This window comes from Pan troglodytes, chromosome Y, assembly GCF_028858775.2.
Source record: "Pan troglodytes isolate AG18354 chromosome Y, NHGRI_mPanTro3-v2.0_pri, whole genome shotgun sequence".
In the NCBI taxonomy this organism is placed as follows: Eukaryota; Metazoa; Chordata; class Mammalia; order Primates; family Hominidae; genus Pan; species Pan troglodytes.
Window position 1 is genome coordinate 24,040,697 of NC_072422.2, and position 17,359 is coordinate 24,058,055.

The 17,359-nt window shown below is 38.5% G+C and overlaps 1 protein-coding gene across 4 annotated transcripts; it reads right to left on the reverse strand.

The window, feature by feature from the left end:
• Positions 1-297: 297 nt before the first annotated feature.
• On the reverse strand, positions 298-16,333 carry LOC740336 (RNA-binding motif protein, Y chromosome, family 1 member F/J). 4 transcript variants are annotated; one of them, XM_054677203.2, is made up of 13 exons: positions 16,067-16,217; positions 15,325-15,383; positions 14,090-14,202; positions 13,518-13,621; positions 10,390-10,567; positions 8,329-8,481; positions 6,206-6,320; positions 5,139-5,249; positions 4,589-4,699; positions 4,042-4,152; positions 3,010-3,120; positions 2,836-2,924; positions 298-2,334 (listed from the first exon to the last, which is right to left on the reverse strand). In XM_054677203.2, exons 3-13 carry the CDS (start codon positions 14,196-14,198, stop codon positions 2,033-2,035), a joined length of 1,494 nt encoding a protein of 497 aa, XP_054533178.1. In that variant the 5' UTR covers positions 14,199-14,202; positions 15,325-15,383; positions 16,067-16,217; the 3' UTR covers positions 298-2,032. The 4 variants fall into 4 exon arrangements, with proteins under 4 accessions (XP_054533178.1, XP_016800168.1, XP_054533179.1 ...); XM_016944679.3 differs by lacking the exon at positions 15,325-15,383 and having other exon boundaries at positions 16,067-16,333; XM_054677204.2 differs by lacking the exon at positions 3,010-3,120 and having other exon boundaries at positions 1,757-2,334; positions 16,067-16,249.
• Positions 16,334-17,359: the final 1,026 nt, after the last annotated feature.

The window sequence follows — 17,359 nt, forward strand, 5'->3', positions numbered from 1 at the left end:
TGCCACTGCAGTCTAGGCTGGACAACAGTGTGAGACCTTGTCTCTAAAAAAGAAAACAGAATCGATAACTGCTTGAACTGAAGGATACCCTATTTATTATTGATATATTTGTTGATTGATATAATTATTTTTGTGTTGGAGTCGCACTCTGTCACCCAGGCTAGAGTGCATGGTGCAATATCGGCTCACCGCAGCATCAGGCTCCCAAGTTCAAACCATTGTCCTGCCTGAGCCTCCCAATTAACTGCAACGTACTACAGGCAGGCACCACCATGCCCGGCTAATTTTTGTATTTTTGGTAGAGATGGGGTTTCATGGTGTTGGCCAGCCTGGTCTTCAACTCCTGTCCTAAAGTGCTCTGCAAGCCTCGGCCTCCCCAAGTGTTAGAATTAGAGACCTGAGCCATCACCCATGGACAGTAAGATACACAAGACTCGGGGGATTTATCTTTTCACTTCATCCTCACAATGCTACAGGTGAATGAAAACACTTCATAACACGAATAACTCACTTGAAAATCAAAGTTGGTAACTTCTCCCTTTAAAATTATTTGTAAACTTACCCTATAAAAATTGATGATTGTGTCAAAATTTTTCAAGAACATACTTCCTCCTTGCAGATTAGTCTGTCAATTGTAAGAATTATGGACTGCAAAACTTCTGGAACTTGATGTATTTCATTTCTTTAGTTTGTATAATCAGGAAAATTAATTCATTTAGTTATTTCGGTCTAAATATTTTTATCATTCAATGATGTCTTAAAACTTTAAGCAATCCCATCGGAAACTTTATGCTGTTGTTTATGTTTTATACACTTCACTTTCCTCTAAGTATGAGGTTTAAAGTGTTTCCATTCGTATTATCAATTAAATACGATAGGCTGACAGTGGAGGCACATGCCTATGATCTTAGCACTTCGGGAGTCTGAGGAGGGTGGATCAGGATTTTAAGAACAGCCTGGCAAACAAGGTGAAACGCTGTCTGCACTAAAAATACAAAAATTGGCCCAGCTGTGCTGCACACATATCTAATACCAGTTACTCAGGATGCTGAGGCAGGAGAATAGCTTGGACCCAGAAGGCAGTGGTTGCCATAAGCCAAGACAGAGCCACTGCACCCCAGCTTCGGTGACAAAGCTACACTTCATCTCAAAAAAATGTGATACTATCCCAACCACTCTAGATTATTCCTATCTGTAAGAACATATTACTACACCATTATTTGCAACATCCATTGGCAAAATATTCAAGAAAAAATTAACGTGGGTACCTCACAAGACAAAACACTTACTTTCCACTATTTAAACTACGAACATTTAAATTCATTATGGTATGCACCTGAGAAACTTAGCTGGTTCACTTCTGATTTAGGTGAAAAAAAAAGTTTTCATTACCGTTATCCTCTTCAGTCACAGAATGCTTCACACAGAATGTTCTGGATGTCTTAAACTTTAGTATCAATACATCTAATTATTTCCTTTGACCTGTACTATTCCTCTAAAAAATAAACATTTTATGGTGAGGCAGACAGTTTTGTAGTCTTTCTGAAGACTTCTCCAACATTTTAACCTTGTTAGTTTTTAAAGAGAAACAGCCTAATTAGAAAACTTGAGCAGCTTGCAAGGGCGACGTAACACATCCCTAATTTTGCATCTGTGTTCAAAGAAACAAAGGAAAACGTACAACAAACTACACAATTTACTCTCCTATTGAATTTGTTTTAAGCATGTGCGGCTAACCAATAACACCAGGCATCTTGCAGTACATGTAAAATTTTATTGTGAAAAATTTAAGGTAGATATTACATCTAAACACTTTTCAAATAGCATCAACAAGTATGAAATTACTTTGAAAACAATTCCTTTTCCTTTGAATACCTCAAAAAATTCATGGAGGAAGTCAGTATCTACCTCTCTCCACAAAACCAACATGTTTCTGTCAGTAATATGCAGGTAACGATGCAGAAATAACATTTCAATTTTTGATTTGCAAACAAGGTTTGGTATGCAATAACTATTATTTTGAATGCTTGCTTTAATATCTGCTCGAGTCTCCTTTTTCAGATCGACTCTCCCCACCATCTACTATAGATGCCACATAACTTGAGCTACCATATGCTTCACGAGGATCAGGGAGCACCCTACCCAGAGAAGGCGGATTCCTTTGGTCTTTTCTGCAAACATGCTCACGATCACAATAAGGAAAATCACCACAGCTCCTTGAGTAACTCTCCCAACTTCTGCCATATCTATCTCGTGTATTACTATATGCATGGCAGGTGCTTCCACCATAAGACATCCGAGGCCCTCGTGCAGGTGGTGCATCATGAGAGGTCCCTGCAGGGTTGATAAAATAATATGTGGGACTACATTTAAACATTTGTACTGCTATCATTAAAGCATGAATTAGTTAAAGTACTATTTGGAAATATCTGCTTTCCTCCGCCTTTGTTGACAGGATATTAATCAAGTCTTCAATAGTCAGAAGGTTTTATTTAAGAGAAGTGTAAGAGTAGTATTTTGCAGCTTAACAAACTTAATTCTAAAGTAAACGCTCAGTCACATTTTCTTAACGTTAACTGAAGTTCTCACCTTCATATCATTCCCTAGGCTTTATACTGATAATGAGTACCAGATAAGCACTGTTTATTTTATTATTTGTGCACAATGATGAAAATGAATAAATATGTTTCTGGGATGATCAAAAAAAAAAAAGAATACCCAGTATTTAAACATGTTGCATATGTCCTTTACAATTTTCCTTAGAATTTCATTAAAATAACAATCCGGTCTATTAAATAAAATTCTGTAATTTACAAATCCATCCTGGACCCTTACCGTATCCCTGAAATGCATCTCTATAAGAACTTCCACGTAGATGTTCAGAATGATCTCTACCAAGGGCCTCACCGTAGCCATCGTGATAACTAAATTGAAAAAAAAAAGTCTTTTCAATTTCCGAATGAACAATTTAAGAAATCCATTTGATAAATCCAGATAACATGACAGTACCTATATCCTCTAGAGGAATGTTCATCCCAACTAGAATGACCATAATCACGGTATGCATAGTCTCTAGGTGGTGGAGTATAATCCCTGGTTTCTCGGGAACTTGGACTATTTCTGCGTGCACAAGTTTAAGCAAGGAATGTTAAATTGTCAACTTGTAGTATCCAAAATGGAACTACATTACAACTTAAACACAGTTAAATTGCCAACCATCTAAATAAAATACCCACAGATCCCAAATGCCCAAAATGCCCAAATGCCCAAAAAGCACATGAAACAGATACTGATAATCAATGATGCAGGAAATGCATTTCAAATAAAAAAGGAGCTTCCACACTTCACACACACACACTGGAAGGGCAATAAATTTTCAAAAGCAGGAAATAACAAGTGTTTGAGAGGATGTAGATAAATTGGAGCCCTGACACAATGTTATTTGGAATGAACAATATAAGAAATCTATTTGATAAATCCAGAAAAAGTTACAGTATCTATATCCTCTAGAGGAATGTTCATCCTGCCTAGAATGACCATAGTCTCAGTATGCCTAGCCTCTAGATGGTGGAGCATAATCCCTAGTTTCCCGGGAACTTAGATGATTTCTCTGTGCATAAGTTTAAGCAACAAATTTTAACTTTTCATCTTCTAGTATCGAATACATGACTAATTTACAACTTTAAATTAAAAGGCCAAACATCTAAATAGATATTTCTCCAAATAAAATAGGCAACTGGCCAAAAAGCACAAGGGACAGATACTCATATTCAGTGATTCAGAAAATGCATTTCTTTTTGTTTTATTATACTTTAAGTTCTAGGATACATGTGCATGATGAGTTAATGGGTGCAGAAAATGCATTTCAAATCCAAAATGAGATATCATATTTCACACACACAGATGAATGGCAATAAATTTTCAAAAGCAGGAAATAAAAAGTGTTTGAGAGGATGTAGATAAATTGGAGCCCTGATACAATGTTAGTTGGAATGAACAATTTAAGAAATCTATTTGACAAATCCAGAAAAGGTACAGTACCTATATCCTCTAGAATAACTTTCATGCCGACGAGAATGACCATAATCATGGTAAGCATGGCCTCTAGATGGTGGAGGATAATCCCTAGTTTCTTGGGAACTTCGATGATTTCTGTATGCATAAGTTTAAGGAACAAATTTAAATTTTCTACTTCTAGTATCTGATATATGACTAACTTACAACTTAAACAAAATTAAAAGGCCAAACATCTAAACAGATATTTCTCCAAATAAAATGGGCAAATGCCCAAAAAGCACATGGGACAGATACTCATATTCAGTGATTCAGAAAATGCATTTCTTTTTTTTTATTATACTTTAAGTTCTAAGGTACATGTGCATGATGAGTTAATAGGTGCAGAAAATGCATTTCAAATCCAAAATGAGATATCATATTTCACACACACAGATGAATGGCAATAAATTTTCAAAAGCAGGAAATAACAAGTGTTTGAGAGGATGTAGGTAAATTGGAGCCCTGATACAATGTTAGTTGGAATGAACAATTTGAGAAATCTATTTGACAAATCCAGAAAAAGGTACAGTACCTATATCCTCTGGAATAAGTTTCATGCCGACGAGAATGACCACAATCACGGTATGCATGGCCTCTAGATGGTGGAGCATAATCCCTAGTTTCTCGGGAACTTCGATGATTTCTGTATGCATAAGTTTAAGCAACAAATTTTAAATTTTCAACTTCTAGTATCCGATATATGACTAACTTACAACTTAAACAAAATTAAAAGGCCAAACATCTACATAGATATTTCTGCAAATAAAATGGGCAAATGCCCAAGATGCACATGGGACAGATACACATATTCAGTGATTCAGAAAATGCATTTCTTTTTTTTTATTATACTTTAAGTTCTAGGGTACATGTGCATGATGAGTTAATGGGTGCAGAAAATGCATTTCAAATCCAGAATGGGATATCATATTTCACACACACACACTGGAAGGGCAATAAATTTTCAAAAGCAGGAAATAACAAGTGTTTGAGAGGATGTAGATAAATTGGAGCCCTGATAGAACGTTAGTTGGAATGAACAATTTAAGAAATCTATTTGACAAATCCAGAAAAAGTTACAGTACCTATATCCTCTAGAGGAATGTTCATCCCGATTAGAATGAACATTATCACGGTATGCATAGCCTCTAGATGGTGGAGCATAATCCCTCGTTTCTTGGCAACTTGGATGATTTCTGTGTGCATAAGTTTAAGCAACAAATTTTAAATTTTCAACTTCTAGTATCCAATACATGACTAACTTACAACTTAAACAAAATTAAAAGGCCAAACTTCTAAACAGTTTTTCCCCAAATAAAATCGGCAAATGCCCAAAAAGCACATGGGACAGATACTCATATTCAGTGATGCAGAAAATGCATTTCTTTTTGTTTTATTATACTTTAAGTTCTAGGATACAAGTGCATGATGAGTTAATGGGTGCAGAAAATGCATTTCAAATCCAAAATGGGATATCATATTTCAAACACACATTGGAATGGCAATAAACTTCAAACAGCAGGAAATAACTAGTGTTTGAGAGGATGTAGATCAATTGGAATGCTGATACAATGCTATATTGGAACGGAAAATGATGCCGCTACTATGGAGAAATGTGGTGGTTCCTCAAGAAAACAAAGATCATTATCATAGGACCATGCAATTCCATTCATATACACCCAGAACCGAATAGGCATACTCAAACAAATATTGGAGCGTAGAAATACTCGGGTGGAAACAACCCAGATAAAATAATGGGTTAATAGCTTGTGGAAGGAGTGAAGTGCTATGATGTAAATGAACCTTCAGGACATCATGCAAAAGGAGAGGAGACAAATACAAAAAGTCATGTAGTGTTTGAGCACATTAACATTATTAAATACCCACAACAGGTAAGTTCAGAGGCAGAACACTGACTGGTGTTATCTAGCAGCTGAGGAAAAGGAGAAACTGGGAGGGACTGCTTAACTGGTAGTTGGAGTTTTAATTTGGAGTAATGAAAATGTTCTGGAAGTCGATGGAGGTAGTTGTTGCCTGGCACAGAACGTATTAAACACCACTTAACTGTTCACCTTATAATATTTAATTTTGTTATGTGAATTTCATCACCACAGAAAAAAAAATCAACTGTGTTTTTTAATTTTTCCTTTACCCATCATTAGTTGCATAACCATCATATCTTGGTGACATGCGATCATTTCTCCAGGAAGATATTGTCCCTCTGCGTGGAGGAACTCCATAATTCTCTCTTCTTTGTGACATGGGACCTTTAACATTCAAATGATGGAACATTACGTAAAGAACACCAAATCTGAAACGCTATTTTCTCTTCTCTCAAACAACTTTTTAAAATTATTTCTTCTATGACTCCATTCTTTGTTTCCTAAATTACTAGACAGACATGACACTGTGAATATTTCTCATGGCTTTGGATAATCCCATGGCTTCCACAAGGCCAGTTCTTCTAATGAAGCTGAAGGCAAACATTAATGCTTAGGTAAAAGTTCATTTGTAATGGTTAGTAACTACTTAGTTCTTATTTTCCTTTTCATGTAAATTACTGATGACTGTGAGTGACACAGGGAAAACACGTAAAACCATCAAACTCTTCACTGATTTTAAAGGTTACATACATTGTCCTTTCTCAGCCAAAGAAGGTAGATTTTCCAATATCATTCAGTCCATCTCACACACACATAAATACAGCTACCTTTAAATGACTATATGCTAAATGTTTACATAAAAGTTCTTTATCTCTAACTGGTTGGCTCTATCTTAAATGTTGACAAATTTAAATGAATTAGTGAAGATTTTCTAATGATGGTCAGGATTTGCTTTTACTGCAAAGAAAGCAATGCTATGCAAGGGGTCATTACAACATTGTTGCTATTTCAAAATAGAAAGTTTCTCCTTTAATATATTCTTCACTTGCTATTCCTTAGAGGTCAGTGTTTCACATATGATACCTTCACTGGCTAATTTTCCAATGGAAATGTGTTGGCTTGGGTATCCTGAAGCCAATAAATACCTCCTTTCACCGATACTCTATGTATGAAATGTAAAATTGAAAATGGCAGTTTTTAACTTCCTCCATATGTGGATGGAGGACTAAGAAAGAATTTTAATTTGCTCTGCTTAAACTTCCTTGCTAAGAACTTTTATTTATTGTCTTATTTTCTTCTGCTCAGTCTGCAGTCTTACAATTCTCAAAAGTATTACTTGCATTCAACCCTACTGCTCACCTCATGTTGCTTAGTTCTAAATTCCTCAAATAATTTCAAATCTTACACTAAGGACCTTGTGTTAATGTTTAAACATCCCGGTACAATCTCAATTACTGATTTACATACACCTATATTTCACAACTCTGCATTTCTGTGATATCCACTTAATTTAAGAATTTTGGACTCCTACGTGTCTACCTCTCGAGCCTTAAATTTATTTTTAAATCATATTTAAGCCCAATGACTCCTTGTCTGCTAAATGCTCTTGTAGTTCTTTTGAATCTTCATGCAAGCAGTGAGTATGCCTTGCACATACGCATTACTGAGGTCTCAGAAGCTGGATGGCCAGGCTTAGCGGCTCACACTGTGAGTGAGTGTGGAAGGCTGAGGCAGCTGGACCGCTTGAGCCCCAGGCTTTAACATCAGTTTTGACAATGTAGTCAGATCCTCTCTCTACAAAATCATAGGAAAAAAATGTAGCTAGGTGTGCTGCTGCATGCCTGTAGTTGCAGAAACTCGGGAGGCTGAAACAGCAGAATAGCTTGAGCCCAGGAATTTGAGGCAATAGTAAGCCGTCATCTCACAAATTTGAGGCTATGGTAAGCCGTCATTTCACATAGTGCACTCTCACCTAGTAAGAGCAAGACTCCAACCCGGCAAAGTCACTGAACAAGCAATTTTTAGAATGGGACACCAGGGGACTTAGGAAATGGAAGAATTAATTACATCAAGAAGCCTACCATCAAAGAATACTGCTAGGAACTTTTAGAAAAATTAAGGGGAATTTTCTAGCCAACACAGGATTAAAAGGAATGTTGGCCTCACTCTAATCACTTCTTTGATCTGCAATGAGAAGCTCAAGTATTTCTTCAACATAAATCTGAAATGTACCTAGTGAGATAGAAACTATAATAAAAGCTATCAATCAGCAATTATGCTCACGTATGTGTCACTTCCCTTTTGTTCAATGAACTTAAAGCTAAGCATTCAGATAAAACGGCTCATTTTCAGTCATACAAAAACTACGGTCTTTCTGTCAGGTAGCATTTACCTTGGCTTCCCATCCAACTACTGCTTCTTGCCACAGCAGAAGGAGCAGATTTTTTCGGAGGAGGACCTCCACTTCTTGAAGATGGACCTCTTTTAACTGGAGTGAGTCCCCTAGAATAACTCATGTTGAGATCAGGAGTGTATTCACCATCATCTGTATTTCAAACAAAATCTTTTTAGTTAACTAACATCACTGTTTCTTAAATGGCTAAGTTTTAGTTGTTTACAAATATTTTCTACATTTTATAACAAATTCACATTTTGTCTAAACTAATAAAATTAGCATTCCTACATGGTATTAGTACACTTCAAGCAATAAAAGTTCATTTAGAAAATCTAGAAAGAAACTCAAGTATCATAATTTATCGGTATGAGGGAGAGATGTGGGAAAATGGGGCGTGAACAGGGCAGAAACCTATCACTAAAATATCTAAATATAATAGGCATAAAAATATTAAAAGAAAAATGATAAATGACTGTTTATATCCTTCTGTAATGAGGAAAAATTTTCAAAGCACATCATAAAGATAAACTAATTTCCATTCAAAGAAACTCAAATATTTCCAATACCAAGAAGTCACATATCAGGAAAATACATTGTCTCTAAAATTTGTTAACACAATATAGAATTCTTAAAATTCCCTTATGAGACACTAATTTTCAGATGAGACTATGCTGAATTTTAACAGTCTTTAAGAATTGCATATTCGGTAATATAAACATATTTTATACATCTACAAAAATGTAGATATATGCCAATTGCCAGGTGGTGTTACAGGTTAGAATTTATATATACATTCTCGTCCGTGGCAGAGTATAATTGAACCTCACCCTCAAGATCAGTGGAGACAAAATAGCCATGAAGCTATGCATCTTAAACTGGAGCAAACACTGCAATTTCAACTTGAAAACAATCTCCAATTAATTACACGTCTGGTTATTAAAACTCCAAGTTAATTGTTAGAGTTTTGAAGGTTGGTTAATAGATAATACAACTTAACCAACAGGTTTATTTATTTATTTATTCAGATGCCCTCTTGCCCTATCACGCAGGCTGGAGTGCCATGGCATAACCTTGGCTCACTGCAGCTTTTGCCTCCCAGGTTCCCGTGATTCTCCTGCCTCAGCCTCCTGAGTAGCTGGGATTACAGGTGCACGCCACCACGCCCAGGCAAATTTTTTTGTATCTTTAGGAGAGACAGGGTTTCACCATGTTGGCCAGGCTGGTCTGGAAATCCTGACCTCGTGGTCCACCTGCCCTGTACTCCCCAGGTGCTGAGGTGACAGGCGTGAGCCACCTCGCCCAGCCCATCCAATAGTTTTTTCTTTTTCCTTTTTTTTTAAATATATGGTTTGTTTTTCTTTTGGATGTAAAGATGGACCCCTCATTTCTATTAAGTAAATCACTCATAAATATCATTTTCAGTGACTCAGCCTCCAGCAAAGAAAGATTCATACATATCTGTGAAGCCGTGGTTTTTAGAACTTTCCAGAGTCACACACTCTTTTCAGAAATTAAAGTTCTACATTTCTTCAATTGAAAATGCTTTATGGCAGGCCAATGTACAAACTCTCTGTATCAAAATTACAAAGCAATACATTTGCATAGATGTTTCCACATGTAGACACAAGAAAACAAATACTGCAAAATCAATCTTCAGTATTCAGTTACTTTTTCCTGTTGGAAAATTTTAAATATTACATCGTACTTTGATAATACAACTGACACGAAGTTCTGGGCCCTAAAGTAGAAAACTCTAAAGTATAATGAATATAAATGGGTTCGGCAGAAAACCGGTTGAGTACAGGCAATCAGCATTCACAAACACAACCCAGTTTCAAATGTGTGTTACTTCAATGCAAACTTACTATAATTTTAAAACAAATGTTAGATATTAGTTCAATCATTCTTCTAATATGCCTTTAGTACTTAGAAATAAGTTTGCTTATTATCAATAAGCTAATTTTCTCTTCATACAGGAAATAAATTGAGAAATTTCGATATCGTCAAACTTATTTTCTTTCAGTCCTATGGTTCCATCTTTATATTTTAAAACATTACCCAGGTGTCCTTCATGTGAGGGAAGCCACCCTCTTGTTCCTCCACTGCTTCCTCTTGCAGATCTCAGACTTTCTGAAGGGCTTCTGTTTCTCGAAGAAGCTGGTGGTCTCCGCCTACCATCACTTTGAAAAGATGGTTTCTTGGCTTGTTCTACTTTTATTGCTTTTCCATCCAAAGACTAGAAGTATTAAGGGTACTATCAATAACACTGGCACATTTAACGTATGCACATTTTACAAACATTTTTACATCAACTGTAGTTCAATTCGAGGTATTTTCTCTCAAAAGGATACTTTTTTTTCTCCTAAAATGAACACATCTTCCGCAATGCCAAATTTGAGATAGTTACTGAGCACATGCCTTCCATTAAGGGATCAAACACAAATTCTATTTTTCAAATTCCTTGAAAACTTCTCCATTATTAAAAAAAAAAAACTCAAACATAAAAAAAAAGATTGACCCATCACACATTCTATGGAAGAATGTGGCACATCTGTTTTTTACAATATATAATCCACTTCATCTTTGTAGTCACATCACTGATTTGAAAGTTGCAATGTCCCAACAAAACTTGTGTCATTTAAAAAAAAATGAGCTTACTTTTTCAGAGTGATTAGTCACATTACTCATTATGAGTTGTTTCTTGTTGGATTTGCTAACACTTACATAAAATGTCCCCATATGATTTACAATTCTATATTGACTCTAAAAATGTTTCTGTAAATGTGATCCTTGTTTGATCTCATTAAGTTTTCTTGCCTTACTCATTTCTTACCTTGCCTTAGACGTGCCCCTAAAAAACGAATCTTAATATAGTACTTCAGGTAATTTCTCAGAAATGCGTAACTATCCTAATTAATTTCATAATAACATTTTTCACTGTAATCTTTTCTACAGGCCACAGCAATTTTTGAAAACAGTTCAGCTAATAATGCGATTTTAAAATTACATGGCTTTTGTTATTTGGAGGAAGGACTTAAATCCCTGAACAAGACCCCTTGCAGCCACATCGCCCGTTGTTCCTACCTTGAAACTTCTTATTTCTGGGCTCAAAATATTTTCCCCAGATTTGCCCACGGCTGCTTCCTTCCCAGTGTTCTGAAGTCAGCCAAAATTCCTTAACTGTTAATTCCCCCTGAAAACTCGAAGAACCTCCTTTATTGGCCATCTTAACATTAATGTGCATACAACATTCATAGTTATTTTAACACAATAAAATATGTGAGATGAAGTAATTTAGAAATAACGTTGGCTGGGCGCGGTGGCTCACACCTGTAATCCCAATACTTTGGGAGGCCGAGGCAGGTGGATCATGAGGTGAAGAGATACAGCTCATCCTGGCTAACAGGGTGAAACCCCATCCCTACTCAAAGTACAAAATTAGCTGGGCGTGGTGGCACGCCTCTGTAGCCCCTTGTACTGGGAGGCTGAGGCAGGAGAATCGCTTGAACCCGGGAGGCGAAGGTTGCAGTAAGCCAAGATGGCCCCACTGCAATCCAGCCTAGGGCACGCAGCGAGTCTCCATCTTAAAAAACAAACAAACGAACAAAAACTTTACACAAATTATCTGCCCTTTTGCTTGAAAACTAGAGGGAAAAAAGAAATTATCATAGATTCCTATACAGAAGTCAAAATTATCTCCATACCTACCACAAAGCCATGAACCAAAAGCAACTCTCGGTTTCTACCACAGCTTGAAATACTAATTTATAAGGGTGAATAAAAATGTACTTTCTGCTATGTGCCAGGAACTGTGCTAGATGTAACAGAAAGAAAAGCAACTAGCAAGACTTAAATATGCACTATATACAATTTCACGATCAATAGATTAATACATAGTACAGCGAGTAGAAAATACCTACAATACGCAATGAGGAAGAAAATATGAAATCTAAGTGGTTTTTGAAGCATAAATTTTATTTATGAGCCATACACAGGGAAGGATAATTCTCAAGAAGTCTAAAAAAGCACTTTCGGAATAGCGTGAAGACTAACAGGACCTAAAAACAGATTGGGATAACGTTATTTATTTATTTTATTTATTTTTTGTTTTTTTGAGACGGATTCTTGCTCTGTTGCCAGGCTGGAGTGCATCGGCGTGGTCTCGGCTCACTGCAACCTCTGCCTCCTTGGGTTTAACCGATTCCCCTGCCTCAGCTTACTGACTAGCCGGAACTACAGGCACACACAACCAGATGCAGCTAACTTCTTTTTTTTTTATTTTAGTAGCGACAGGGTTTCACCATGTTGGCCATTATGGTTTCTTTCTCCTGACCTTGTGATCTGCCCGCCTTGGCCACCCAAAGTGTTGGGATTACATGCATGAGCCACCATGCCCGGCATGATTGGGATAATGCTATAAAGCAAAAAACACTAAAGAGCACAGAATGGAATGCTCTTGACTACAATGTAAAGGAATTCAATAATTAATATAATTACATGGAAGTTTAAAGCTTAAGTAAACACACAATCTCTAGATTTAAGACTCAACAGGACAAGAGACCATTGGTTCAATCAAAACAAGTCCTCAAACACACTGGGGAAATGAGTAATTAGCTATTCATGTTACATAAATTACTCTGGTGACAGGAAAGAAATGTCCTTAGGAGAAAAAGCAAGCACGGAGCCAAGAATGCCAGTTACTTCTTCTGTTATCTGACTTCAATGTTCTCATATTATTTTCTATTTTCAACTACTTAACCTTTCCGTAAATGTAAGGGTCTTATTTAAATACACTTTTGCAAGAATATATTTTCATAAAATACATTCTTCAAGAAGGAAAGAGTCTTTCCTTCTTGTGCATCTGTTATCAATAGCATTTAATAAATATTGACTTATTACTTTCATTTACATGAGGGTTCCTTTTAAGTTTTAAAGCTCTTCAAAACCTTTTAAAATCTATTTGCACTCATATCGAAATACAAACATAGAAAAAGGTTACCAAATATTAATTTATAGAATGTTAATTCCAATACCCTTCCAGCTACACTTGCATGTATATGGCACAAAAAAGAGGATGGCTTCATATGTCATTCTACTATCTTCAAAAGTTTAGTAATATTAAAAAGACCTAGAAATATTGTTAATTGAAGAACAGAGTTAGAATATTAGTAATAAGGGACTCTTACCTTTCCATTCATATCTTTGGCAGCATTCTTAGCATCTGCAGGGTTCTCAAAAGTAATAAATGCAAAGCCTCTGGATTTGCTGGTTCGATCCTTTATCAAAAGAACTAAAATATATGAAAACATTTTACATTCATATAATGGACTCATCAAGGTACTCACCATCTAAAGGTTACATCAAACTAAAAAATAATTGCATTTCACATCACTATTATGGTTCTCAGTACTCAGTCACCCCCACAGTCAGTCTAGTTTATTCCAGTTTGTTTCGGAACTCCACAGCATATTTACTTTCCCTCATTTTCCTTTCTAAGTAGTAGGTTATCCTTTCCACAGAACCTTAACCTACTACTATGAGAATTTTCCAAATATCAAACGGATACTACAAAATAAGAGTTTAAAATGCATAAGGCATTTTAACGTAGGTATACAATGAACTTCGAAAAAATATATTTTTTCAAAACATATATATATAACATACATATTTTAAACATACATATTGAAATATACATGTGAAAATACACACACACACACACACACACACACACACACAGAGACACGGTTTTAAGAGTTACCTTCTGATATGGGACCATGTTTCCCAAATACTGCTTTAAGCGTCTTCTCATTGGTTTCTCTATTGAGGCCACCAATGAAAAGCTTGCCAGGATGATCTGCTTCTACCATTGTGCTGTAAATGGTAAAAAATTATCTATATTTAGATATAAATAAGCTAAAAAGAGAAAATTTTATTACGTACTGTGCTGAAAACCCAAGTAAAATTCCCTTCCCGAGGCTGACATCTTTTTAGTATTTCTTACTTTATATATGTAAAATTTGTAACACTCAGAGCAGAGGGGCACTAACTTCATGGACAAATGCTGCATTTTAGTATGTACCTGACAAAATCTCACTTCTAAAAATTAGATAAGAAAAGCTATTGTAATTTTCCTCAGTTGCAATATGAAGAATGTCCCCATTTAAATAATTTTATTTGAAAAGAATCTATTTATGAGGTACAGCGTGATGTTTTGCATATTTTCTTTCTTGAGATGTATGTCTCCTGTTGCCAAAGTGAACTGCTCACTGCAGGCTCTTCCACCCAGCCTCAACTGATCTTCCTACATCTCAGCTTCCCAAGTAGCTAGTACTACAGGCGCTTTCTACCACAGCTGGGCAATTTTTTGTATTTTTAAAAATAGACAAGGGTTTCCCCATAGTGCCCAAGCTAGTCTCCAAATCTTCGGCTCAAGTGTTCTGCCGGCTTGGGACTACCAAAGTAATGGGATTTCAAGGGTGACTCACCACACTCAGCATGATATTTGGATAAGAGATTAAATCGAGCTACTTAAAATGTTCTAGGAGGAGAATATTTTAAATAGTTTACCATCTTTTAGTGATTTGAAATATACAATAGGTCAAAGATCCCCAAACCCTAGCCTTCAACCCGTACCTATCTGTGGCCTGAATGTGATGCCGGAGGATGACATGTAATACCTGTCTGTGGAGAATGTAACGCCTGAGGATGACCTGAGGTGGTACACTTTTATCCGGAAACCATCCTCCCTACTCCCTCGCTGGCCCTCCCTGTCCCCGTGACAGCCTCACTGCCCCACCTGGCCTCTGTCACATTGCTCCTACCGGAAGACCCGCCCTACCACGTGCCCCTCGGAGACCTGCCGCCAGCCCCCACTCCCAAACGTGTCCACCTCGCCGCCTTCTTCCCCTGCGCAACCCTTGTCTGAGGAAAAACTGACTTCTACTAAACCAGTCCCTGATGCGAAAATAGCAATGAAAAAGTCCATTACGTTACCCAGGCTGGTCTCAAACTCCTGACTTCAAGCCATCCTCCGACCTCCACTTCCCAAAATGCTAGGATTACAGGAGTAAGGCAGTGTGCCAGGTTAACAGAATAACTTAAGCGCATCTATTTTGTTCCAGTTTTCGGCTATCTAACTCCATTTATCTCGATTACACCTACTTATTCGGTTTAAATTATTTACGGTGCCAAAGATACATGAAACATCTTTCAAATACTGTCATACAACGAAGGAGACAATCACAGGCTTTACAGAGGCAAACTGAAACTCAGATTATTTGTGGCCCCATATTTCTACATACACTAAAGTAACACAATTTATGTCAAAATTTGATAATTTCTTCCAAGCAAATCAGACACGCGACATGTGCTAACTAAAAGTGTGACTTTTTAATCGCAGTGGTTAAGTGTATTGCCTGTATTCTGAATTATGACCACATTCACAGAGAAAACCCGCTTTAATAAAAAGTGCACATGAAAACAAATGGCGGCTTAGCACCATCTCCCACAACTAGTCGGACATATTAGGCACTTAAAGGTAGAATCCTCAGCAAAAATCAATGAGTTTAACGAAAGTGAGTCTCTTAATAGCACTGAGGAGTTCTTTCCCCAACTGACTCCTCCCGTAATTCAACAACCACACATAGAAAACCCATCCCCTTTTGTAGACAAAATCCCAAACCTTTGCTTTCTATTCTTGCCGAGAGACCCAGCTGTCCAGAGAAACAGAAAATACCTGCGCTTTTTAGTAGGACAAAGAGCCTGAGGTTCGCCTGGCCCTCAGGCCGTACGGAACCGGCTTCGGAACACCACAGGGCCAACTGCGGGAAGGACAGCGGCAGCTACACTGAGAAGGAAGGACGCCAGAAGCCGTGCCCGGAAATCCCGCCTACCTCCAGCGGCCAATCATTGCGAAGGCGGTGGGCGTCAGCCAGTTCCTGCGAAGGCTGTGGGCGGGTCCTGAGGCCCCTCCGCCCCAGCCGGCCTGCAGCTCCATCATCTCGCGGTAACTCTTCCGAGACCACGCTTGTGCCATGTGGCGGGCGGCGGTGGAATAAGGCACACGCGAACTGTGAGCCCTTTGCAATTGTGGGCATGGAAGACCTACACCCTAACTGGCATCCTGAGTGTGGCAAGACATTAATTAACCCACAGGGAACACATGAAACATCTGACTTCATTAGGCAGGCTAGGCTGATGGTACCGAATATTGCAGATCCAGAGGGGAGAGAGAGGGACAAGCGCTGCCCGCTGGGGCGAGGGCAGCGGCGGTGGCTTGGGGGGATTGGGGCAGGGCGGGTGCGTGGGACTAAAGTCGACTGGTACGTTGCTGAGGTGGAATCCTCTGCACCAGAAGCTGAAACCCTGCAAGGATTCTGTCAGGTCTAGGCAAATGCATACTCCAAGTTCCATGGTTCCTCCCTGAGGATGCTGTACTCACAGGGGCATTCCAAAGGACTTCTCATCCTGTATCCTGGGCACACGGGAGGCCTACCGCCATGGTCGCCAATGCAGTGATCCGTGTGCACTGCTTTGCTGGTGCAGAGGCTCTCACAAGTGCAGTGGTGGCCGTGGTGCCTGCTAGCGGGGCTCTGGAAGCCAGGGCCTTGGCATCCGACTCCAGGGCTGCTGTGCGCAGCTAACCCTGCTGGGTATCTGAGCCGCAGTGTGAGAGTGACAGGCTAAGGGCCCTGTGGGGCTCCCCAGGAACCCTGTTCCACATAGGTGTAGGATGTGGTTCTCAGCAGGGCAAGGCCCGCAGGCCTCTCCTGGAGTTGCCCCCAGAGTCGAGGGCTGCCGTGGGGGTGGGGTGGGAGGCACAGGCTTTGCTCTGTTGGAGCCTCAAGGAGGGCACCATGTTAAGGCTGGAGGCTGTGCAGGAGAGGATGGTCTGTGCACAGAGCAGGAAGACAACCCTGGGGGAAGAGGCATGCTAGTGGGGGATGACATCATTGCAGAGATGGAGGTGGTGGCCAAGGAGGAGGCCAATGTGGAGCCACAGCAGGAGGACCTGCAGGCACAGCCTGGC

What these genes read in the sequence shown, in the direction of transcription:
- LOC740336 (XM_016944679.3), bottom strand. Translation starts at nt 14,198, where the DNA reads ATGGTAGAAGCAGATCATCCTGGCAAGCTTTTCATTGGTGGCCTCAAT. An exon ending in ACTTATTCCAGAGGATATAG is followed by an intron (nt 4,153 to 4,588) that starts GTACTGTACCTT and finishes TTATGCATACAG; the next exon opens with AAATCATCGAAGTTCCCAAG. An exon ending in AGATGCATTTCAGGGATACG is followed by an intron (nt 2,335 to 2,835) that starts GTAAGGGTCCAG and finishes TCAACCCTGCAG; the next exon opens with GGACCTCTCATGATGCACCA.